Source organism: Rhinolophus sinicus, chromosome 13 (genome assembly GCF_057876585.1).
Source record: "Rhinolophus sinicus isolate RSI-liver-muscle chromosome 13, RSI-T2T, whole genome shotgun sequence".
Taxonomy (NCBI): Eukaryota; Metazoa; Chordata; class Mammalia; order Chiroptera; family Rhinolophidae; genus Rhinolophus; species Rhinolophus sinicus.
This window is the reverse complement of record NC_142513.1, coordinates 8639168-8660419: the sequence shown is the minus strand read 5'-3', so window position 1 is coordinate 8660419 and position 21252 is coordinate 8639168. Positions and strand designations below refer to the sequence as shown.

At 52.7% G+C, this 21252-nt stretch overlaps 1 protein-coding gene across 1 annotated transcript; it reads right to left on the bottom strand.

The window, feature by feature from the left end:
• Positions 1 to 4372: 4372 nt before the first annotated feature.
• On the bottom strand, positions 4373 to 20533 carry KCNG1 (potassium voltage-gated channel modifier subfamily G member 1). The gene is made up of 3 exons (XM_019726084.3): positions 20261 to 20533; positions 9889 to 10688; positions 4373 to 5804 (listed from the first exon to the last, which is right to left on the bottom strand). The coding sequence occupies exons 2-3, from the start codon at positions 10660 to 10662 to the stop codon at positions 5034 to 5036; spliced, it is 1545 nt and encodes a 514-aa protein (XP_019581643.1). The 5' UTR covers positions 10663 to 10688; positions 20261 to 20533; the 3' UTR covers positions 4373 to 5033.
• Positions 20534 to 21252: the final 719 nt, after the last annotated feature.

The following is a 21252-nucleotide window of genomic DNA, read 5'->3' as shown; positions in this document are numbered from 1 at the left end:
AGATCAGGATCAGGGGTTGACTGCTATTGAAAAGATAGTTTTGTTACACTCACATATCTCAAGAGGAGGAGGTGTGCCCCCACGGGGACCCCACAGGGGAGCACTGGGGCTGGTTCTGAGGCTGAGGGCATGAGCTTTTATTGTGGTTTTCGAGGGAAGGGAATGGGGAAGGCAGGTGAGCAGTCTTAGAATTGGCTAGTTTGAATGATTTCAGTGGCTCTGGGGCATAGGGGCAGGACCCCAGTTGTCTGGTACCTGGTCCTGGGGCGTTAGGACAGGTGGATAGGAGTGTGAGAGCTGCATAAAAGAGGTAGTTGGGGTTAGAGGTCTGGATTGGTTGGTTTGCATATGAAAAGCATGCTGTTACTGACTCTAGGAATTGGCCAGCTAGGGGAGACGCAGTCTCTTCAGGGTCTGCAAGGCTACAGATATCAAAGCATCAGAACAGAAAAAATAAAAGACATGGATACTACAATGGGGACCTGTTAGGAGTGTGGTCTTGTATACAGGGCTGCAGCGATGAGGTCAGATAAGGCCTCTCTGTTTTAGGACACTTGAGTAGAGACCCGAGTGAGGAGAGGGAGTGAGTGATGTGGGTATATCTTAGGGGAGAGTCTTCTAGGCGGAAGGAACAGCATGTGCAAAGGCCCTGAGGTGGGACCGTCCTTGGTCTGTTCCATGGATAGAAGAGGTTGGTGTAGCTGAGAGAGACGCGGAGGAGGGAAAGAGACTATGTCAGGGAGGTGGGGCTGAGAGACTCTGGCTTTGACTGTGCGTGGGATGGGATGTCACCAGGTTGGAGGGGGGGTGCTGTGAGCAGAGGATGAGAATGATCTGCGTTGGGTTCTAACGGTCCCTTTGCTGTTGTGCAGAGAACAGATGGGGAGGGGAGGCGGGTGAGCAGGGAACCAGGGAGGAGGCTCTATGAACAATCCAGGTGGGCGAGGATGGGGGCTGGACCCTTGGAGGAGGATGTGGTCAGATTCCTGATATGAGCTAACAGGACTGGTGGGTAGCAGTTTGAGAGAGAGGGAGAGAGAGGAAGGAGAACCGGTGTTAGGAGGAATAATACTATTTGTTTTTCTGGAGGAAAACACATGCAAAGCCATTTCGGCAACTGGAAACCTGAGTGAAAATCACGCTGTCTTGTGCTGCGCTCTCTCTCCACGTGCCTGCACCCCTCTGTTATTTCACATGTGCAGAAATATTTTACTCACATGTCTTTTTCTCCACCAAAGTATCAGTACCTCTGGGGCTGATCCCACTGAGAACAACCCCATTGCTTTGTCGGTTTTGTCCCCAGCTGCTGTGATCGCGCCTGTTTCAGAGGAAGCGATATGTTTGTTCAAAGACTTGACACATCTGTGTTTTCTCCACTGGAGGAAGGATGATCCCAGCAGGGACACGTTTTGGTACCCGCGTGCTCCCTTGACAGCTGGTGGAATGTCAGGGGCTTCTCCACCGCTGGGCTCTTGCACTGGCTGTTCTCCGGCTTGGATCTCTGCCCCTGCCCCTCCTCCAGGTCCCTTTTAAATGCCACCTGCTTCAAGACTCTTTCCCTGACCCTATTCAGGGGCTGCATTCCACCTCCCCCACCCCAGTCACTCTCTGCCAGGTCACCCTGTGCTCACCACCATGAAGAAATGATTTTCTTCAATTCATATGGTCACAGTCTTTCTCCCCATCACTGTGTGGGTCCTGTAAGGGCAGGGGCCTGGTTCTGAAACACTCACTGCTGTAGGAGGTGGTGGTGCCCATCCTGATCCCCTTTAGTGGATGGGGTGCCCATGCCCAGCAGCTGCGGGTGGCAGGTGCTAAAGTCTCCCACCTGCGCTTCTTGAGAGATGCCCTTGGCCGAGTAGTGCTATCTCACCGGAAGGTGCCAGGGGTGCCAGAACAGGACCAGAACTAGGGAGAGGCAAGTACAAAGGCTGATCCTGTCTTTATTGAAAATTTTGATAGTTTGTTCATTGTGGGTTTTTGGCATTTGTCTTGGTTTTTAAAAATACAGCATTAAAATATGACTTACCTTGATCACTGAGTTTTCTTTTGGGTCCCCCTGAAATTCTGAGCCCAAAGGTTAGAAGTCCCAGTCCTGTTCAGAGATGGGGTCTGAGAATCTGTATTGTTACAGCCTTCCCAACCCCCACTGTGAGTCTCACAGAAGTGCTGAGCTTCTGTAGCATAACCATGTTGCCTAAAAAAACAAACAAACACCCAAATTTGGGAACTTGCTGTTTCCCCTAGAATTGTGATTTTCGCACACTTTCCCTGCTGTTTGGAGTTAGTCACCTGTACCAGGGTCAAAGGGAGACCCCATAGGACAGGGGTAAGGGATTGTGGCCCATGGTTCAATCAGAACAGCCTTTATTTGATCAAATTTATAGCTAGATTTTTCTCCATCAGATTTCACATGGCTGAAAAAATGCGGGAAAGCCATGATCATAACGTTGATCACAGACCTAGAAGCAGCGGGTGAGATGTCCTGAGGCCTCCTGATTCTTAATTAGGGCCAAGGGCCCTCAAGCCCCATCCTGAGTGTGCAGGTCAGTATCTAAACCCCTCTGTTCTTCAAGGGAGGTCTTGAGAGGTGCTAAGTCTGGGCATCTGCTTTGGCCACCTGCTCCAATCAGAAGCTACGTGCAAGAAGATGCCAGAGAGCTTGACCTTCAGTGCTCCCAACTCGTCCTGGCACAGCTGCAGCTACAGCCTCTGTCCTCAGTGTGGGGGCGCTTCCCTCCTCGTGCTGCCCCATTTCCTTCAAACAGTATTTGCTCTCCACTCCCTTGAATTTTAAAGGGCTTCTCTTTCTGTGTCACGTTTCCGGCTATTTAGCATTTTCAATTGTCTCCCGTCTCTCATAGCCACTTTGGAGGGGGGAAAAGGTCATTCCATAAACCCAAGGTATTATTACCGTGACAGCAGTGCCCGATCACTATGACACCCACCGGGCTGGGAAGGTAGAGCTAATTAGTCAGAAAACTTACTTTGCAGGCGTGAGTCATGGAAGCAGGTGTCAGGGGAGCATTTAATGAGGCCCTCGTGACTCGGATGATATTTCCACTCCGCATCACTGCGCGTGTATTGTGCTGAGATGGCCGTGCCCCACCCTTTCTCCGAGAGAAAGAGGCGCTCTGAGGGCCTGCAGCCAATGTTAAAAGCAGATGCCTTTCTACTTTCTGTCCCCCTTTCTTGTTTCCCTTCATTTTTAATTCATTCATTCAACAAGTGTTTCTTGAGCACCTACTAGGTGCCAGGACCTGTGCCGGGTGCTGGGGGTCAGCGGTGAGCCATGGGCCTCCTCCTGCTGGAGACAGACCATAACTGAGTGTTAACGAGGTGATTTTAGAGGTCAATAAGTGGATGAAAAAGATCAAGCAGGGAAAGGGGAGAGAGTGGTGGTGGTGAAGGTACTGGAGTGGACTCTTTAGAGAGGTGGTCAGGGAGGTGACGGAAGGAGCCAGCCATGCAGTGTCCTATAGGAAGGGCATTCCTGGCATTGGGATCCACAGGTGTGAGGGCCCTGAGGTGGGAATGGGCTGGGTGTGTGGGAAGAGCAGAGAGGAGGCCAGTGTGGTTGGGTGGAGTGAGCGAAATAGAAATGGGAGCTGGAGCTGGAGAGGAGGGCAGGGCCCAGGTCATGTAGGGCGTTGGGTTTTATTCTCAACGTGATGGACAGCCCTGGCAGGGCCGTCACGTGATCAGATTTGTTTCAGAGCCATGCTTTCTGCTGCGGGCAGAGGATGGGCTGTGGCCAAGGATGAAGAAGAAAGTGGTGCTGCCATATCTGTGAGGGTGAAGACAGGCTAGTGACAGTGACCTGGGGGTGAAGGCCCCTCCCTGTGCCTGGCACTGAGGGGCGCTGGCCCCCGAGAGCTGAGTAAATCTGGTGGGCTGGCCTGGGGTCCCCTCTGCTGTGGGTTGTCCACATTATATAAGGTCGGAAGGTGTTCCCAGTTGGGTGGGTGCTCTCTCGGTCTTTGGGGGACACGGGGAGGCCTTGGGGGTTTTCAGACTGTGCTTCAGGCTGCCCAGGGAAACACGGCCCAACTTCCCAAAGCGTCAACCTCACTCTAGGTTTAGATTTAGATACAGGTAAATGATTTGAAGCATTTTTTTCAAGTATTAAAATAAACGTGGTGTAGAATTAAAAATATACACTATGTTTTAAAGACAAAATGAAGCAATTTCACCGATGTAGTCAGTAATGCTGACCAGCCCCCTTAACACTGTGCATTAAACTTTCAGGGGCACCTTGAGGGAAAAGTTTGAAGACCCAGGTGTGAAGGTGCGAAAGAGGAGAACAGAGGATGGGAGAGAAGGAAAAAGGGATAGAGGCCGGAGGTGAGAGGAGTCAAAGAAAAACAAGAGGGAGGGGATGCAGTATTTACTGGCAATTTCCCCAAGGGTACCGGTTCCCTTCTTTTCCATCCAAGCCCACTGGGGCTCTCCCAGGCCTGAGGGACTCAAGGAACAGACCCTTTACTTCCGGCGCCTATGCTGGCTGGTTCTGCTGGTAAACAGCTTCCTCTCTCAGGAGAGCTCCGTGGAAGCTTTTTCTCTCCTGTTCATTGGTTTTCTTTAGTTACATATGATCCACATTAAAGACAGACATGTTGCTGCAGCTGTTTGTATTTGTTTTTCTCTAGGCAGACCCATAAAGCAAGTCTTTGCTGGCATGTTATTTACATGGTGGAAAGAACAAGCCATCTCCTTGTAGAGGGAAACAGGCTTGGGGGCGGGGGTCGGCCGCGGGTGGGGGTGGGGAACCGTCCCGGCTGTGTGCTGGGCTCGGGATCAGCTCTGCTTCACTTCTGGCTGAGGAGGGGCGGGGATCGCTCTGCGGATGTTGTGGACGTCCTGCCCGGGGTGTGGTTGGAGCCAGTCCTATGCCAGGGCCGCAGTCAGAAGCAGCGCGTGCCTTTGAAGGCTTCTGCAGCGATAGCAACAGCTTCAAGCCGCAGAGGGCAGACAGGGCTGGGGGGTGTCCTGGTGGCGGCGGTGGCGGCGGTGGCGAGGTGTGTCCTCTGGCCTCAGTTCTTGTCTCTGGTGTCCGAGGAGGCACTTCCGAACAAGATGTCACTGTCCTGGGACATGCCACTCAGCTGCGACTTGGTTTTGATGAGGAACTGGGCCCTCCGGAACATCAGCCTCTCCTGTTCCTGCTTGAGCTCCAGGTAGGAACGGGAAAAGGTGTGGAAGATGGAGGTCACCGGAAAGGCCATGAGAAGGATGCCGCTGAGGATGCTGCTGAGCGCCACCACCTGGCCGGGCGTGCTCCTGGGTACCATGTCTCCATAGCCCACCGTTGTCATGGTGATGACGGCCCACCAGTAGCAGGCGGGAATGCTGGTGAACTCCGGGCTATCGGCCATCTCGTTCTCAATGACGTAGAGCAGGGGGGCAAAGAGGGCGATGGCCACGCACAGGAAGAGCAGCAGGAGCCCGAACTCGCGGGTGCAGCGGCGGGCGGTGAGCCCCAGCGTCTGCAGCCCCAGGGAGTGGCGGGCCAGGCGCATGACGTACAGGATGCGCAGAGCCCGCAGGACCCGCAGCACGAGCCCCACCTTGTCCAGGTAGCTGTTGCCCGTGCCCGGCTTGCGGCGGCTGGAGGCAGCGCCGTCCACCAGCAGGGTGATGTAATAGGGCAGGATGGCCACCAGGTCAATCAGGGTCAGCGGGCTCCGCAGGAAGCTGAACTTGCTGGGCGCCTGGATGAAGCGCAGGAGGAACTCGAGGGAGAACCAGCCCACGCACACCGACTCCACGATGAAGACGTTGTGGCACATCTGGGAGCACTGGCCCTGGGAGATAGGGGAGAGGTCAGGGCAGAGGTCAGGGCAGAGGTCAGCAGTCCCACCAGCAAGGAGCACCGAGCTCTGCCCTGGGCGGGGTGCTGGGTTTCCTGGGTGAAAGGTGGTCTGGGCACCGCCAACGGGCCTGTCTGTGTCGTGTGGCCCTGGGGCCTGTTTCTAGTCCTGCTTACTCCCTGGTGACTGCGTCCAGACCTAGGGTACGAAGTGCCATCCTGATGCTGACCACCCCTCATCTCTCTCTCTAGCCCAGGCCTCGCCCCTGAACTCCAGATCCTGGATGGGCTGCCTTCTTGGTGTCACCCTTGGCGGGAAGGGGGTGAGGGGCGGGTCAGACAGGCATCTCACACTCATCATGTCCTAAACCAGCCTCCTGAGTTCCTTTTCTTTTCTTTTTAAAATTATTTTTATTGAGATATAATTAACATGTAACGTTCAGCTGAAGGTGTACAACGTGCTGGTTTGGTACATCTATAATCTGTAATATGATGACCACCATAGAGCTAACACCTTTATCACAGCGCACAGTTATTATTTCTTTTCTGTGGTGGGAATATTTATGATTTAGTTGCCTTGCACTCCTGATTTCACCCGCCCACCTCTGGTCCCCTTCTTAGTGAGCAGTGATCCCACTGCTCCTTTTCGGTTTTGCCCACATAATCCTCAGGGCATTTCACTGGCTCTTTACTTAAAATGATTCCAGAATCAAACCACTTCTCACTATGTCCACAGCCCCCACCCTGGTCCAGCCCTATCCTCTCTCGCCTGGACAGTTGTGGGCACCCCCCTCCCTGGATTTCCTCCCCTCTACGATCCGTTTTGCACACACAGCCAGAAGGACCCTGAGAATATGAATCAGATCCTGTCCCTCCTTGCTTAGTACCCTCTATGGCTCAGCAAGATAGCACATGTCCCCCACCTCTGGCCACCACTTCTCCTACTTCCTTGCCTCCAGAGACCTCACTCACCTGCCCCAGACTCACGGGCCTCCTTACTGCCCCTCCAACACCCCAGGCTCACCTCCCCAGCCTGGCCTTGACTTTCTGTTCCCCCTGCAGGGTTCCTTTTCCCCCAGACACCCACATTGCTTTGTCCTCCTTCCTCCAGCTCTTTGTTTCAATATCACCTGGCCAGGGAGGTTTTTGTGACCCACCTGTTTAAAAAGTCACCCCTCCCTTTGTCCTGTACCCCAATTTCCCTTATTCTGCTCTATTTGTCCATAATGCTCATCACCTTTTAATATGCTCTGTAAGTTACTTACTGATTATGTTTATTGTCTGTCTCTGTCCCCTGCCCCAGCAGACTGTAGTCTCACAGGATGGGGCAGTTTGTCTACTGCTGGGACCCCAGCGCTACAAAGACCCCGCACGCAGCAATTCATATTTGTTACCAGGGTGGATGGAAAAGCACTGGATTTGCATTTAGACAGGGGTGCCAACTCAAGGCCAGATGGGCAAAGGAAACGGGCCACGTGGGCAAAGGGAGGCCAGGTGCTATGGAGGCCTGCTGGAGAGAGTGGCCGTCCGGCTCAGCATCCCCTGATTGCTATCCTGGAATCACTGATTCAGCCTTGAGAATGCTTCATTGAGGTTTTCAAGATCTGCAGTTTTACATGAAATCTCCTGGGTTTTAAATATCGTAATAATTCAGTACAAAGAAAACACTCGATGGGCCTCTCAAACACGTCCGTGTGCTGCATTTGGCATGTGGGCTGCCAGCTTGTCTCTCTGGAATATATCTGGATGGTAGACTATCTCCACTGGTTTTGGACCTCGAGCTCAAAGGGGGCTTTGGCAGTGAGGGAAGGTACAGATGGTTCCAGTCTGGGGCATCTTGCTGGTTCCAAGGCACAGCTGTTCTATGAGTCCTACTCTGATAGCTCTCTCTCTAGAAATAGGATAGAGGCTGGGAGATGAAATAATAGCTTGTCGGGCTCTGAGGTCTCCAACTTCTGGAACGGCCTTCCTGGAGTGCGCCCCCTCCAAGCATCCCCAGCATAATTGGTAGGCGCCTCACAGACCTTCCTTGGCTTGCGTCTCACGGGGTTGCCACTGTCCCCACTCCACTAGACCTGAAGCTCCTTGAGGCTGGAAGACTCATCCTGGTCACCCTGCCTCCTTCGTGATGCCTGAATACAGTAGGCACTCAAATGTGTGCTCAAGGAAGAAGTGAAACAGTGAACCCCACTGGTCCCCAAACTGAAGTCAAAGAACAGTATTTTCACTGAATCATGAAAAGGTCAGGTATTACTAAAATTTTTTAAAAAGCAAGTATCAGAAACGGCTTTATTAGTAATTTCCTGATGAAATCAGGATCGCATATGTTGAAGGTAAAATGAAATCTATACTAAGTACAGGGACTTCCAGCCAGGTCTCAGATGAGTATTTTCTCTCTCTCTCCTTTTTTTTTTTTGGCAGGTGATAATAATCCTTACAGTTGGCACTTCCTGCATACTCATGCACTGGGCATTTTTCCAATCACTTCATGTGGACTCACTCGTTGAATCCTCACAACACTGTGGGGTGGGCCTGTTTATAGCCCCTTTGGACAGGTGAAGAGACACAGAGAGGTTAAGTAACTTGCCTAGAGATACACAGCCAGAGTGGACAAAATAAAATTCAAATTCTCGCTTCATCACTACCCCTTATGCTTATCAAAAGTTAATTTTATTGGTTGAGGTCTTACTACTCATTTTTAAAATTCGATATATAAAAAAGTGCTAGAAACCGTCTGTGGGTTATCAATACAACAGTATTGCTACTTCCTCCGTAATATATGCATGTGGAAAAACCCTCACGTGGTTCAATCAGAGATTGAACCCTCACATGGTTCAATCACTAACGTTCAATCAGAGAGTGTATGTAAAGCTTTGACACACACAGGGTACACAGCCAGTGCTCAATAAATGCTGGCTGGCGTCATATTCATGTTCAGTTCACACCACCATACCTACTTCTCCAATGCCTATACAATTTGTACCTGTCTGAACCTTTTAGTCTGTCTTGAAACTTGCTTCCAGAACCCCCATGTGTGGGGAAGGGGTCCTGACTCCAAGGGTCTCACACAGAAGGAAGCTGAACCAGGGACCAAACGTCCCGGGGACTCAGCTCCCACCGAGAGATGCCACGTGGGATGGCAGGCCATGGGGCCCAACCATATAGCTTTTCAAAGAGAAGCTGGGAATTTGAGTTTCTAAATGAAAAACACCTCAGTTTTAAATGTAGACAGCCAAAATTTTGGGAAGCACAGTGTGGACAAATCACACACTTCTGTGGGACTATATTAGGTCCCAGGCTGCCACGTGGACTCACCCTTCCACATTTAAGAACACAGAATTTGCACTCAAGCAGACCTGGGTCTGGGCAAACTGCTTTGCCTCAGTGTTCTCATCTGTCAAGTGGGTGTGAGAACACCTTCCATACAGGGTTGCTGATAGATTCATGGAGAAGATAGGATGTAGGAACCCAGCCCCTGGCTCCATTAACTGCCTAAGTGGTAGCCCTGAGAATTGAGCACATACCCTGTGTCAGGCCCTAGAGTATTCTCTTATTTAACACGAAGACGCGTGCACACATACCTATCAATACAAATTATATTCCAGGCCCAGAAAATGTTTCTGGGCATATTTTTATACAAAGGAATTAGGAAGGTTGAGAAAGGACTTAAGTCAGTGACATAGATTTTGATTGTATATGTCATGTGCTTAGCTCAGGGCCAGGTATATCATAAGTCAAAGCATCCATTTTTCACTCATTCATTCAACAGAGGGTGGTGGGGTGCCTTGCTGTCCAGCACTTGGTTCTAGACACTGGAGGCACAGTAGAGACCAGGACCAGCATGGAGCTCATATTTGAGTGTGGACGACAACATGTAATCATGATTATCGGGAGGGACTGGGGAAGCGACTGAGCCAGCGCAGTCAGGGAAGGCCTCCTGGAGGAGGTGACAATGTACACAGTGAAGGAGGTGGACTTCTGGGAGGAGGTGGCCTAGCAGACTGCTTTGTCTCCTTCTCCTGCCCTCAGAGGCCTTCCCTCAGTGCAGCGAGCCTCCGGACACAGCTGTGGGCTCTTACCTGCTCCTCCTCCTCCCTCAGGCTGGGCAAGGTGCTGATGGAGAGGTTGACAGCGGTGACGGTGACAAAGAGCACCGAGAGGCAGGCGAACACCTTGCCCGGCAGCCCCGAGTGTGGCCTCTCCACCATGTCGCGCAGCCTCCGCATGCAGCGGCTCAGGCGGCCGTCCCCCTCGGCCGGGCCCTCGCTGTCGTGGTCCTCACTGTCCAGCGGCTCGTCCTCGTCCTCCCGTTCCACCATCTCAGCGAACTCCTCCATCTTCTGCAGGTAGCGGCGCTTGCAGCAGCCGTCCAGGTGGTCCTCGGCGATGCCCCAGTACAGCAGCTCCTCCTGGAAGGACAGGGCACACATCTCGCGCAGCAGCCGCAGCTTGCCCGCCCGCAGGAAGGTCAGGATGACGCCGAAGGCCCCTGGGTTGCGGTCGAAGAAGAACTCGTTGCAGGTGACGTCGTAGTCATCGCACACGTTGAGGATGTCGTCGAAGTTGGTGCAGGCCTTGAGCTGGCCCAGCCGCGTCAGCGGGAACTCCTCCAGCGTGGTCCAGGGCAGCGAGTACTTGATGCCGCCCACGTTGATGATGATCTGCCTCCGGCGATCCTCGGGCGGGCCGCCCTGGCGGGGCTCGTCCTGGGGTCGCAGCCGCTGCGCCCGGCGGTAGAAGACGCCCTTGAGTGACTGGCTCTGCGGGAGGAAGGCCGGGTGGAAGGAGGCGTCCGAGGTGCAGCTCAGGGCGCTGTAGTCGTAATCGGAATTGTCTCCCGGTAAGAGGGTCATTTTGGGCCTTCACATCCCTCTCGGGCCTGGGGGGGGGGGGAGGGAAGAGAGGAAAGTGGCTCCGAGTCTCAGCTGACAATGCTGATTCTGCAGATACTTGACTGTTACGGACTGAACTGTGTTCCCCAAACTCAGAGGAGGAGGCTCTAACCCGGCTGGGACCGTGCAGGGGGTGGGGCCTGAGGGCGGTGCTTAGGTTTAGATGCGGTCACCAGGGTGGGGTCCTCCTGGTGGGATTAGTGCCCTTATAAGCACAGAGCCCTCTCCCTCTCTACCCTGTGAGGGTGTAGTGAGAAGGTGGACACCTACAAGCCAGCAAGAGCGTCCTCACCAGAACCGGACCCCGCGGGCACCCTGATCTCCAACTTTCAACCTCCAGAACTGTGAGCCACAAATGTCTGTTGTTTGCGTCCCCCACTCTAGGTATTTTGTTATGGCGGCCCGAGCAGACGAAGGCATTCCCTTAGAGGGAAAAGAGCAACACTCTCATTAGCATCTCCCAAACGTCACAATTCCTCCTCAGGTATGCCATAAACGTGTACTGAGTGCTGCTGTATGCCACTGTGTGCCAGGCACTGCTTCAATCCCTGCCGAGCCACAGTCAAGGACAGACTCAGACGTGGTCCACGACCCCCAGAGCTCAGGTCCTAGTAGATTGTCACGCAATATCTGTACTATTCATGAACACTGTATTGTACATTAGCCTCAATTGCTTGCATTTATTTAGCTCGGAAAGATAGCTTAGTGTAGACTAGTGGTTCTCAACCAAGGCCGGTTTTGTCCCCCAGGGGACATGTGGCAATGTCCAGAGGCATTTTTGATTGTCATGTCTGGTGGATGCTACTGGCATCTAGTAAATAGGGGTCAAGGATGCTGCTAAATGTCCTATAATGTACAGGTCAGAGAATTAGCCAGACCTCAACATCCACAGTACCGAGCAGGAGAAGCTCTGGTGTCACGGTTACAAGCATCGACTTTGGAGCCTCATGGCCCAGGCAAGTAACTCAATTTTGATGTGTTTCAATTTCCTCATCTGTGAAATGGTCTAATGACCTACTTCAATGAATTATCAGGACGATTCAATGAATTATGTACATAAGAGCACTTGACAGTGTGAGGCATATAGTACATACTCAATAATCGTCTATAATTACTATTCTTATTTATCTTAAAGGGACATCTTGTATTGCTCCCATAAATGGAAAACCTGTATTTGCCATAAATAAGAGGCAACGTCCAAAGAAACGCACAATTACGACAATAGTGCCATGTTTGCTCACGTATCAGCAAACACCATCTTGAGAACACAAAGGTGAACTGGGCAGGCACACTTGCTCCTCCAGAAGCCTTCCTTGGCTCTTCCAGCTAAATCGAGCTCCCTCCACCCCCCGTCCCGATGCCTTTATCTTTACCACACTTACCACCCAGATTTAGAATTATCTGTGTGCAAGCCTGGCTCCTTTATTAGGCTGCTTGCTCCCTGGGGGAAGAGATGTACTTCACTCACCTCTCAATCACCGTGCCCAGCAGCATCAGGGCGCAAAGAAGTGCTCGTCAAAAATGAGTACATTTCCTGCTAGTGAGGCCAGAGTGACGAGGGCACTTCTGAGAAACTCAGGTCAAAATGTCAGCTTCCATAGACTCCTTCCTTCTCAGCCCTCAAAGCCAAGGGTTTGTGCTACTAGATTGAGATGGCTTATTCATTCATAGCTCATGGGCTGAATTTGGTTCACAAATATTTTGCCTGGCTTGGAGAAGATTTCGAAAAATTTCATGTAAAAATCCATATTCTTGGTTTCGCTTGAAAAACCAAACTACCTGACAACATTTGGCCCAAACTCCAGCCGAGAAATGACTGTCCTCTTTAGGCAGGGGATGTACGCTGCCAACTACCACCGTCCCCACCCCGCCCTGGTGTCTCCCTAATGCCTACTCTACTTCACTCGTGTATGTTTCCTTCCTGGCTCCTGGAGGCATTTGAGTTTGAGACCCGTAGATTATAGCAACAGAGCTCTCCAGAATCAAGCCAATCCATAAAAAAAGTAGTAAGAGTCTAATACTTTGTTTCCTCATTCCTTCCCCCGACCCAATCCCCCATGGAAGCAAGTGAAACCAGTAAATTCTATCAATTCCACATGGATACCCATTTCTAATACCTGAGTGTCAATCTGTGCCCTGGACACGTTCAGGGCACACACACACACACACACACACACACACACACACACACCCTGTATGGATGAGAAACAATGTTTAATAGGACCGAAGGGGTTTCCACATTGAAAAAGGGATCTTTCCTGACATGAATTCTACAAAAACAAATCATCACTCCACTCACTTATCTTTGGGGAGAGCTAGTTTCACAGGTTGGGTTTTGGAAAACTAGGGTACAACTGTGTTTGAAATAAAAATGATTTGATTTTAGAGCGTTGAGAATGTTTTTAACTTTATCTAAAATTGGAACCCATCTCCTCAGGCAAAGCCTGCCAGAATCCCCCGGAGGGCGAGAAGAGTCCCTTTTAGGCACTTCACATCAGTGATATCGCTTTTTAGCTCTGCTGTATCTTTGGTGGCTGTGTCTTTGCCACCAAAGATAAGAGGAAACATGACATTCTGTTTGGCGAGAATGGTGATGGAAGCAAAGGACCACTCCTGTCTTCCTGTGAGCCCCAGAGAGCTCTTGTGAAACCCCCACAGCTATAATACTCTCTTCGCTTGAGGAGTTTCTTCTTTCAACCCTCCCCGCTTGCCCTCCAGCAGAAAGCTCCCCCAATTAGCAATTCCCCCTTTCTTTCTCTCACGACTTGTGTCGGTTGTGAGTTAAAGCGTCAGTATCCTGTGTGGAAAGTTATCCTATCTCAGCAGACGGTTTAGTATAGAGACGAGGGAAGAAGTGTGCCTCGTTCAGGCCACTTGTACGTGGAGGGCCAGAGTCCCAGGAAGGGACTCCGCTGGAACCTGCTAAAGGAGGAAGGGGCACACTTCTCCCTGTACCCAGCCTGATGGGTGTGTGTGTGGGGGGGATGGCCCCACATGCCAGACTCCAGCGTCTCGAGTGAAGGTCATAGATTAAACAGGAATCAGAGTCCTGCTTCTGGAAAATCATGCTACTTTTCACCCAGCCTGATACCTTCACCAAAAAATCTGGTCCTTGAAAAGTTTTCTACAGTGTTCGGTCACTTCTAGAGCATAATGCATTATAGTGATTTTGCCGCTGAGGGTCTAGGAAGCCCACTTGGGGGACAACTTGCTGATCACCCCAAGCTGGGGAAGCAGAAGAGCCTAATGGCTCTGAAATCAGGAGACCCAGGGTCAAGACCAGTCACTGTGACTTTGGGCAAGTCATGTTTTACCTCTAAGACTCAGTTTCCTCATCTGAAGAATGAGAATATTAATAGCTTGTGTCTCCTTGAGTTGTGGTGAGGACTAAAGCAGGTGACAGGGGTGACATGCTTACCCCAATGCCTGACACACAATGGACACCCTCTGTATTATTATTATTATTATTATTATTATTATTATTATTAGCTAAAAGAGATGGTCTGTCATCCCCTCCCTCTACCAGCCAAGGGTTACTCCTTTTCTGATCTGATCTAGAGGGATTTGAACCCAGGCTTGTCTGGCCCCCAGAGCCCACTGTTGGAGGGAATGTGGTCTGATGCAGCCTCTGGGAAAGCCACCGGGGGTGCTGAGGGAAATGAAGGAGGCTGGTGTCCCGTGACCCAAGAATCTCACTCCTGGGTAGATTTCCCAGACCTCGGTCCACAGTGGGTCTTGGCAGATAGTGTCAGTAATAAATTATTTGCACTCAAATCCTTGACTCAGGATCTGCTTTTGGGGAATCCGATCTAAGAGAGGAACAAAGTACAAGAGTATGTGTCCCATCTTGTGGGTGGTGCTAGGACGTCCCCTAGCGTCCATTCCAGGGTGGGATGGGGAGTGGGACAACTGAATCATGGTCGATGCAGAGGGTGGACTCCTGTAAATGGCACAGGAATTAGAAGCAATGGGCCAGATGTAGGTTTAGGAACACATTTACATCTTAAAAACATGGTGCCGATTGGAAAAAGAAACAGAAGTGTATAGCATTATGCTGTTTATATCATTGAGCACACACACAACATTATATATTTTGCAAAGACTCACACACATGCAAAGGTCTCTATCAACCACAGGGAGGGGAGGGAAAAGGGAACAAGCATGGGGACCAAGGGGACAATGAATGATATGGCCCAGCACAGGCCAATGATGAAGAGTGCCATGGAGGAAAGAGTGTGGCTAACACAACTCTGGGATTTAACCCAAGAAAAGAAAAGTGAAGAACAACCAAGCTACCGGGTTCCGAATCGCCCTGGGTACTCAGTGGAGACACAGATTCCAGGGCCCCTCTTTAGACCTTCTCAACCAGAATGCCCGAGGGGGAGGCCCAGGAATGGGCATTTTGGAGACTCCCTTAGAAAGTGGGAGAGAGAGAGAGAGAGAGAGAGAGAGAGAGAGAGAGAGAGAGAGAGAGAAGTGGGTACCACGAATGCCTAGAGACCTCACAGGGGCTGGGGGTGCAAGAGCTGCCCTGGGCTTTGGCTGGGAGGCCCTTGCCCACCTTCTCAATGTCCTGGGGTTCTGGAAGGCTCTGTGGCTCCCGTGTTCTGGGAGCTTCACTGGAGAAGTGGCAACCCTCTGGTTTGAGAGAAAAAGCTACCTTGGGAATGAATGCCTTGATGAAGTCCCCCTTCGTGAGCCCACAGATCCACCAACACTCCCATACACTCTCTTTTCCTTCCTTTTGGGAGAAAGGTGATGGTTATAAGCAATGACCGAGGGCTGAGTACACATTTCCACTGATAAATGCTCATTTAACCCATAAGGAGTTCTGAGTGGCAGCCCCAGTATGAGGCTACTCTGTGGTCAGGGTCTGACGGCAGGTGGGGGGTCGGAGCCTTGTGGGAGTAGGAGGGGGGAACGGGAGGGGACTGTGCTCTTCCATCCTATGCCCGTCCCTTAGGACGAAGCTCTCTGTCCCTCTTCTGAGCGGAAGGGGGGAATGCAGAGAGAGAGCTAAACACTCATAGTGCTATAATAATCACAGTCTCCCTTAATCGCACTTAGGGCCAGGTGGTGTGTAAAAGCCTTAATTGCATGACCCACGTCCTTCCCTAAGAGGCAGGCATTACCAGCAACTCCCCTATTTTACAGATGAGGAAATGGAGGCTTTGAGAAGTGAAAACTCAGGACCCTGGTGATAAGGGATGAAGCCAGAATCAACCAAACCTCTTTGACGGCATGTGACTGCCTCCCTGGGTCACCACCGGTTCCTGGTGGGGTGGGCTATGTCTCCACCGTTTGCAGCGAGCCAGGGACTGGGTCTCTCATCTCTGTTTTGTATGGACAAGCTTTTGGAAGGTCTTTGGGGATGAGGAAAAGCAGAAAATTGCCCACAGCTGGGGCAAGCATCTTTAGTAAATCCTATTGTGCATTTGCACAAGAGCAGAGTTAGAAATCAACAAAACCCCTGGTTCTGTCAAATCCTGAGCTGCCATTTTGGCTTCTGGGCAGAAGAGCTCTCCTGTGTGGAGACAGGCACTGGCCAGGGGTGGTGGTGGGGGGGCTCCTGTAGGCCAGGCTGCCTGGCTCCATTTACTAGCTGTGCACCCTTAAGTAAGTGATTTCACCTCTCTGGGCCTGAGCGTCCTCAGCTGTGAACTGGGGTAGTCATCGCACTCACCTTGTAAGTGCATGGAGCTGTGATCAACACATCATAAGGGCTGCGTTTGCTAGAAATGGCTGTGGTGCAGCAAACTTACCCCCCATCCCTCCCCTCATATTTCCTTTCTTAGAGGAAGAATGGGAAACAAAAGACACCTTCCAAAGGTAGAACTTCAGTCATGGCTCTCCCTCTCACCTGGTGCAGAAGTCAAGTCACTTACTCGGCTGAGCCTCAGTTTCCCCATCCTAACATAACTGATTAGAGATGTCCCTATGGGAGGCAGAATAACGGTCCCTCAAAGATGTTCGCGTCTTAATTCCTGGAACCTGAGGATATGTTACCTTACACGGCAAGAGAGATTTTGCCGGTGTGATTAAACGAAGGATCTTCAGATGGGGAGAAGACCCAGATGGTCCTGGATAATCTGGTGGGTCCAGTGTAATCACAGGAGGATCAGTGATGTGGGGCCAGAAGCCTCCAGACGCTAGAGAAGGCAAAGAAATGGATTCTACCCCACAAGGAGCACAGCCTTGCCGACCCCTTGGTTTTAGCCCTGCGATACCTGTTTTGGACTTCTGATCTCCAAAAACTAGAAGGTAATAAATTTGTATTGCTTTAAGCCACAGATTGATGGTCATATGTGGCAATAGGAAAGTAACACAGCCTCCAAGGCAACTCTCTAAAAGAAAAGGATTTCTTCTTGGGCTCCTGGGTCTGACTGCAGGTGGGGTGCAGCGCTTTGGTTCCTCCTCATACCACGCCTCTCAACCTGTGTCATTGCCTAATTCTGAGTGGGTGTGGAGGGGATCCCACCCATGATGTTCTTTCCCTGCTAGCGTGGCTTCCTTGGTCAGGGTTAGGGCTCCAGGCTGGGCTAAGAGGCTGGTCATGCTGCATTAACCCCCAATTAAAACACTAATCAAAATGAATCCAGCCGCCAGCCTGGCCCAGGTCCTGCCGTGCTGGGTCTCTGAGAGATGGTGTACCCACGTGGAGAATCTGTCTCTCTTAGCTACCTGCCACCCATCCTCATCACGATTCAACTCTACTGGACCTCAGTCCTGCTTCCTTTGAGCGGGGACCCCAGTTCCTGGGGGAAAGGGGACATTTTCTGGGAGCTGGGCTCTTCCCTCCATCTCCCTGAGAAAATGTGCCAGAATCCCCCCCTCTCCCCATATAAAAGACAGAGGCAGCCTCTGGAGCTTCCCTACTGAGCTGCTGCAAAATAATACAAATGCACATTTGCCTTCTCCCAGGAGGTGTTTTGAGCCAGAAGGCCCTTTTCTATTTGCTTCCTTGCAGGGTGAAATTTGGAAACCGGGCTTGGGGGAGCAGTGGGGACCTTGAGACAGCAGGAAGGGGACACCTGTTTAAACAATCCCTCAGCTCTTTTCCCCTAGGAAGTGTTAAGGTCCTATGCAGTCTCTGGGGTAAGCGCTGTGGGGAGGTGAGGAAGGAGAGCATGGTTGTGCCTGCTGGCCAGCCTGCCTGAGGACAGGCAGGGGTGAGGCAAACTCACCACAGAGCAGGAGAAAATCGGAGGCACAATTATGATTCTATCTGTGGCACATTCACTTTATGTTCTGATTTTGTTAATCAAATACAGTTTGCTATATGACAAAAATGGCCAACAGTGACTGAGTGCTGCAGCTAGGCTTTCTTGCCTTTCCCTTTTGGTTAATTCTACTTAGAGTGGCTTTTCCAGCCACCATTTGCCACTCAGGGGCTCCATTTCTGGGTTTAATGAGTCAATCAAGAATGGATTCCCAGACTCCTATATCTTTCGCAACTGGAAATGTTGACTCTTCATCACATATAAGGAAAGGGGATGTGGAGACACATCCAGTCAAGACAAGACACCCTTTAGGGATCCAGGGTCTAATTCCTTAGTCTCCGCTGGAGTCTCTTAGCCTTGCATCCAGGACACATCTCTCTGCTCTTCCGTTCCCTGGGGCATCTCCCTCACCTCTTGCCAGAGCCCAGCTGTGTGTCTGGTGCGGAGAATTCCAGGTGGTGGTGGGACCGGAGCCTGGCTCCCAGATCTGCCCCAGTCAGGTTTCAGGGTGCCCCTAGCCGGGGTTCAAAAGCCTCGGGACAGAAATCAAGGCTGTCTGATTTTCAGCACACTCACGGTTCCCCGTGAGCTTGGAGACTGTCCCATGACAGACCTGTTTGCCTTGGAATGGGCTGGTTTAGGGAATGACTGCTGAGGGCAATCTTCAGCTGCAAGCCTCACCCATCTTTCAAAGACACTTCCCTCCCACCCCACTCAGCAGGTGCCTCTGCAGAGCTCAGAGACAGAGGACACATGGGTCAATGTCAGGTCCGGCAGAGCCCGACAAGTCCAGTTGAGAAGGATGGCGTACTCTGGCCATGCGCCCTTCCCTTGGCCCCAGCACGGGGGCTGGTCTCCAGCAGTGCCAAACTTTCCTTGGAAATATGCACCAGTGAGGCTTGCCATAGTGACTCTCCCTGCAGTCATGTGTGTGGGTACCAAAAACACCCTTGTGACAAACCTCTGCTCAGATTCATAGAGGCAAAGCCTCCCTCTAGGCCCCCTCCACACACAATGAATCAGACCAACTCCTGCTCCTTCCTCTCACCTCCCCCTGCACTTTTCTCAAGGTGTCAGTGAAGGGGGGGGGGTCTCTGCATCTGCCTCATCAACCTGGATGACTGTGGTGCTTGGCACCCTTAAAAGGCTTGAGAATAATAGCAAGTGCTTAAGAAAATGACTGCTGAATGGACCACTAACTCATAGACCCTATGGGTGGGAGCCTGTCTTCAATGTAATGTTAGGTCAGTTTCTTAAATCCTCTCCCCCTTCCCACCTCCTCTGAGGAGCTTTCTAAAGACCCTTTCTTCCTATGTAAGAACCTGTTCCAGACTCCCTTCTGCCTTTGAGAATGAATGCATTAAATGACCAAAGAAAGGCCATTCTATACCTGTGCAGTGACTTCTGCCTACACACAGAGGGGCTGTTGGAGTTGGCCACGGGGCAGGCTGGGGCCTCCTCAAGGGAGCAGCTGGGTCGTAATCTCAACTTCTCTCTAAACTGCCAGGGAGCTTCCACCCAGTCCTGCCCCCACTCCACCCCTCTCCTTCCCTGTTCTCTCCCCAACAGGGGCCTCAGTAACTGTTAAATGAATGGAATAATGAACATGGGGCATTTGGCATGGTGCGCTGCATGTAGTAGGTGCTCAACCAATCTTTGTTCACTATATGAATGAATGAACTCTCTTTTCCTTCCTCACCCCCAAACTCCGATCCATCCAGGCTGAGCCCCTCCTGGGTATGGGGCCCCTGAAGCTGACGTGGGGACCACCATTTTCCTTACCAGATGCTGGAGGCTGCGGTGATCAGAGCTGTCTTGGAATGCCTAGCGTCTAGCACACAGTAGGTGCTCAATAAGAGGCTTCTTGAGTTAGTGAATGACTCAATAAAGCCTACTGGTGGGAGGCTCCATTCCGTGCCTAAGCATAGAGTGAATGAGCAAGTGCCAGACGCCCCCCCTTCCACCTCCCTTGAACACTCCCTCCTACCGGGATCCTGTGAGGTGGAGACAAACCTCCACCACCTCCAGGAAGCACCCCCAGCGCCCCGGCCCAGTCACCGTGGCTGAGAACGTCCCCCACTTCTCACCCGGGATCCCTCGACAAGAACACAAGCTGGACCTGCACCGCGCCCGTGGCGAGCGCGCTCCACGCCACCGCCCGCAGCTGCACTCGGGTCCTCTGTCGCCCCAACCTCCCCACTCGGCGGGTTTGGGGGTCCCGGCAGGGGAGCCCGGGGCCACGTCCACGTGGAGCTGCCCCCGTGCCCAAGTTAGCGGGTGCGGGGGCCTGTCAGTGGTTCCGCGGTGCCGGGCAAGGCTGCAGAGCGCAAAGTTCCCACCTCAAGTTGCCGTCTCGGCGTCCCCGCCTTGGAGTTGACCGGGCCTCGGCTTGCGTCCCCCCGGCTGCCAGCGGGTCCCGGACGAGGATGCGGGGAGGCTGGTGACCGCCCGGGGCTCCGGCGCCGTCTCCCGGAGCCGCGAGCAAACTTCGGCCCCTTGGCCGGCCTCAGCTGCCTCACTCGGACCCACAGCTGCCCGCCTCTGCCTTGCGGTCCTCGCCGGGCTCCTAGTGCGCCCGGAGCGCCGCGCGGCAGCCGCGGGAGGGCGGGATCAGGGAGGGGGCGGTGCGGAGGGAGGAGACTGAGCGCGGGGCGGGAAGAGGGGGCGGTGCGGGGAGCGGGGCGGTGGCAGGGAGCGCTGCTCCCGCCTCGCCCCGCAGCCTGGGCAGTGACAACAGACGCCGGCACCCGCGTCCCCGCGGCCCAGGTCGCCGCCGCGTACCTCGGATTGACAGCTCTCCGCGCGGCCCCTTCCGGAGCTGGGCCCCCGACTGCACGCGCGCAGCGCCCCCTACCACCACCTGCTTCTTCACGCGTCCCGCGCGCGGATGTCCCTCCGTCCGCCCGCGCTCGTGGCTCCGGCGCTCAGCTGCAGTAGGACGGCTCGCGCTGCGCCCCGCGCCAACCCTCTGGGGTCGCGCTCCATGTCACGTGCTTTCCCCGGCGGTTCCAGTGCGCCGCTGGTTCTAGACCTCTGGCGTCACGGTCCCAGGGTCTACATGGGACACGTCAAGTTCCCATGTTCCGCTGCTCCGGGGCCGCCAGCTCCACGCGCTTCAACATTCTGTGGGCCACACGCGCTCTGTTTTGTGCCTTTCCTGGAGGTCCAAGTGCACCGCTGTCCTTGGCCCCTCACGCCACTGTGAGCCAGGACTGCAAGGCGCCTCGCAGCGCCCACTTCTTAGAGGCAGCACAGGCCGGGTGCCTTTCCCTCCAGGTCCCCGTGGCCCAAGGGTTCTGGGGTCCCTCGGCCCCGAACCCGGTGCACAGGC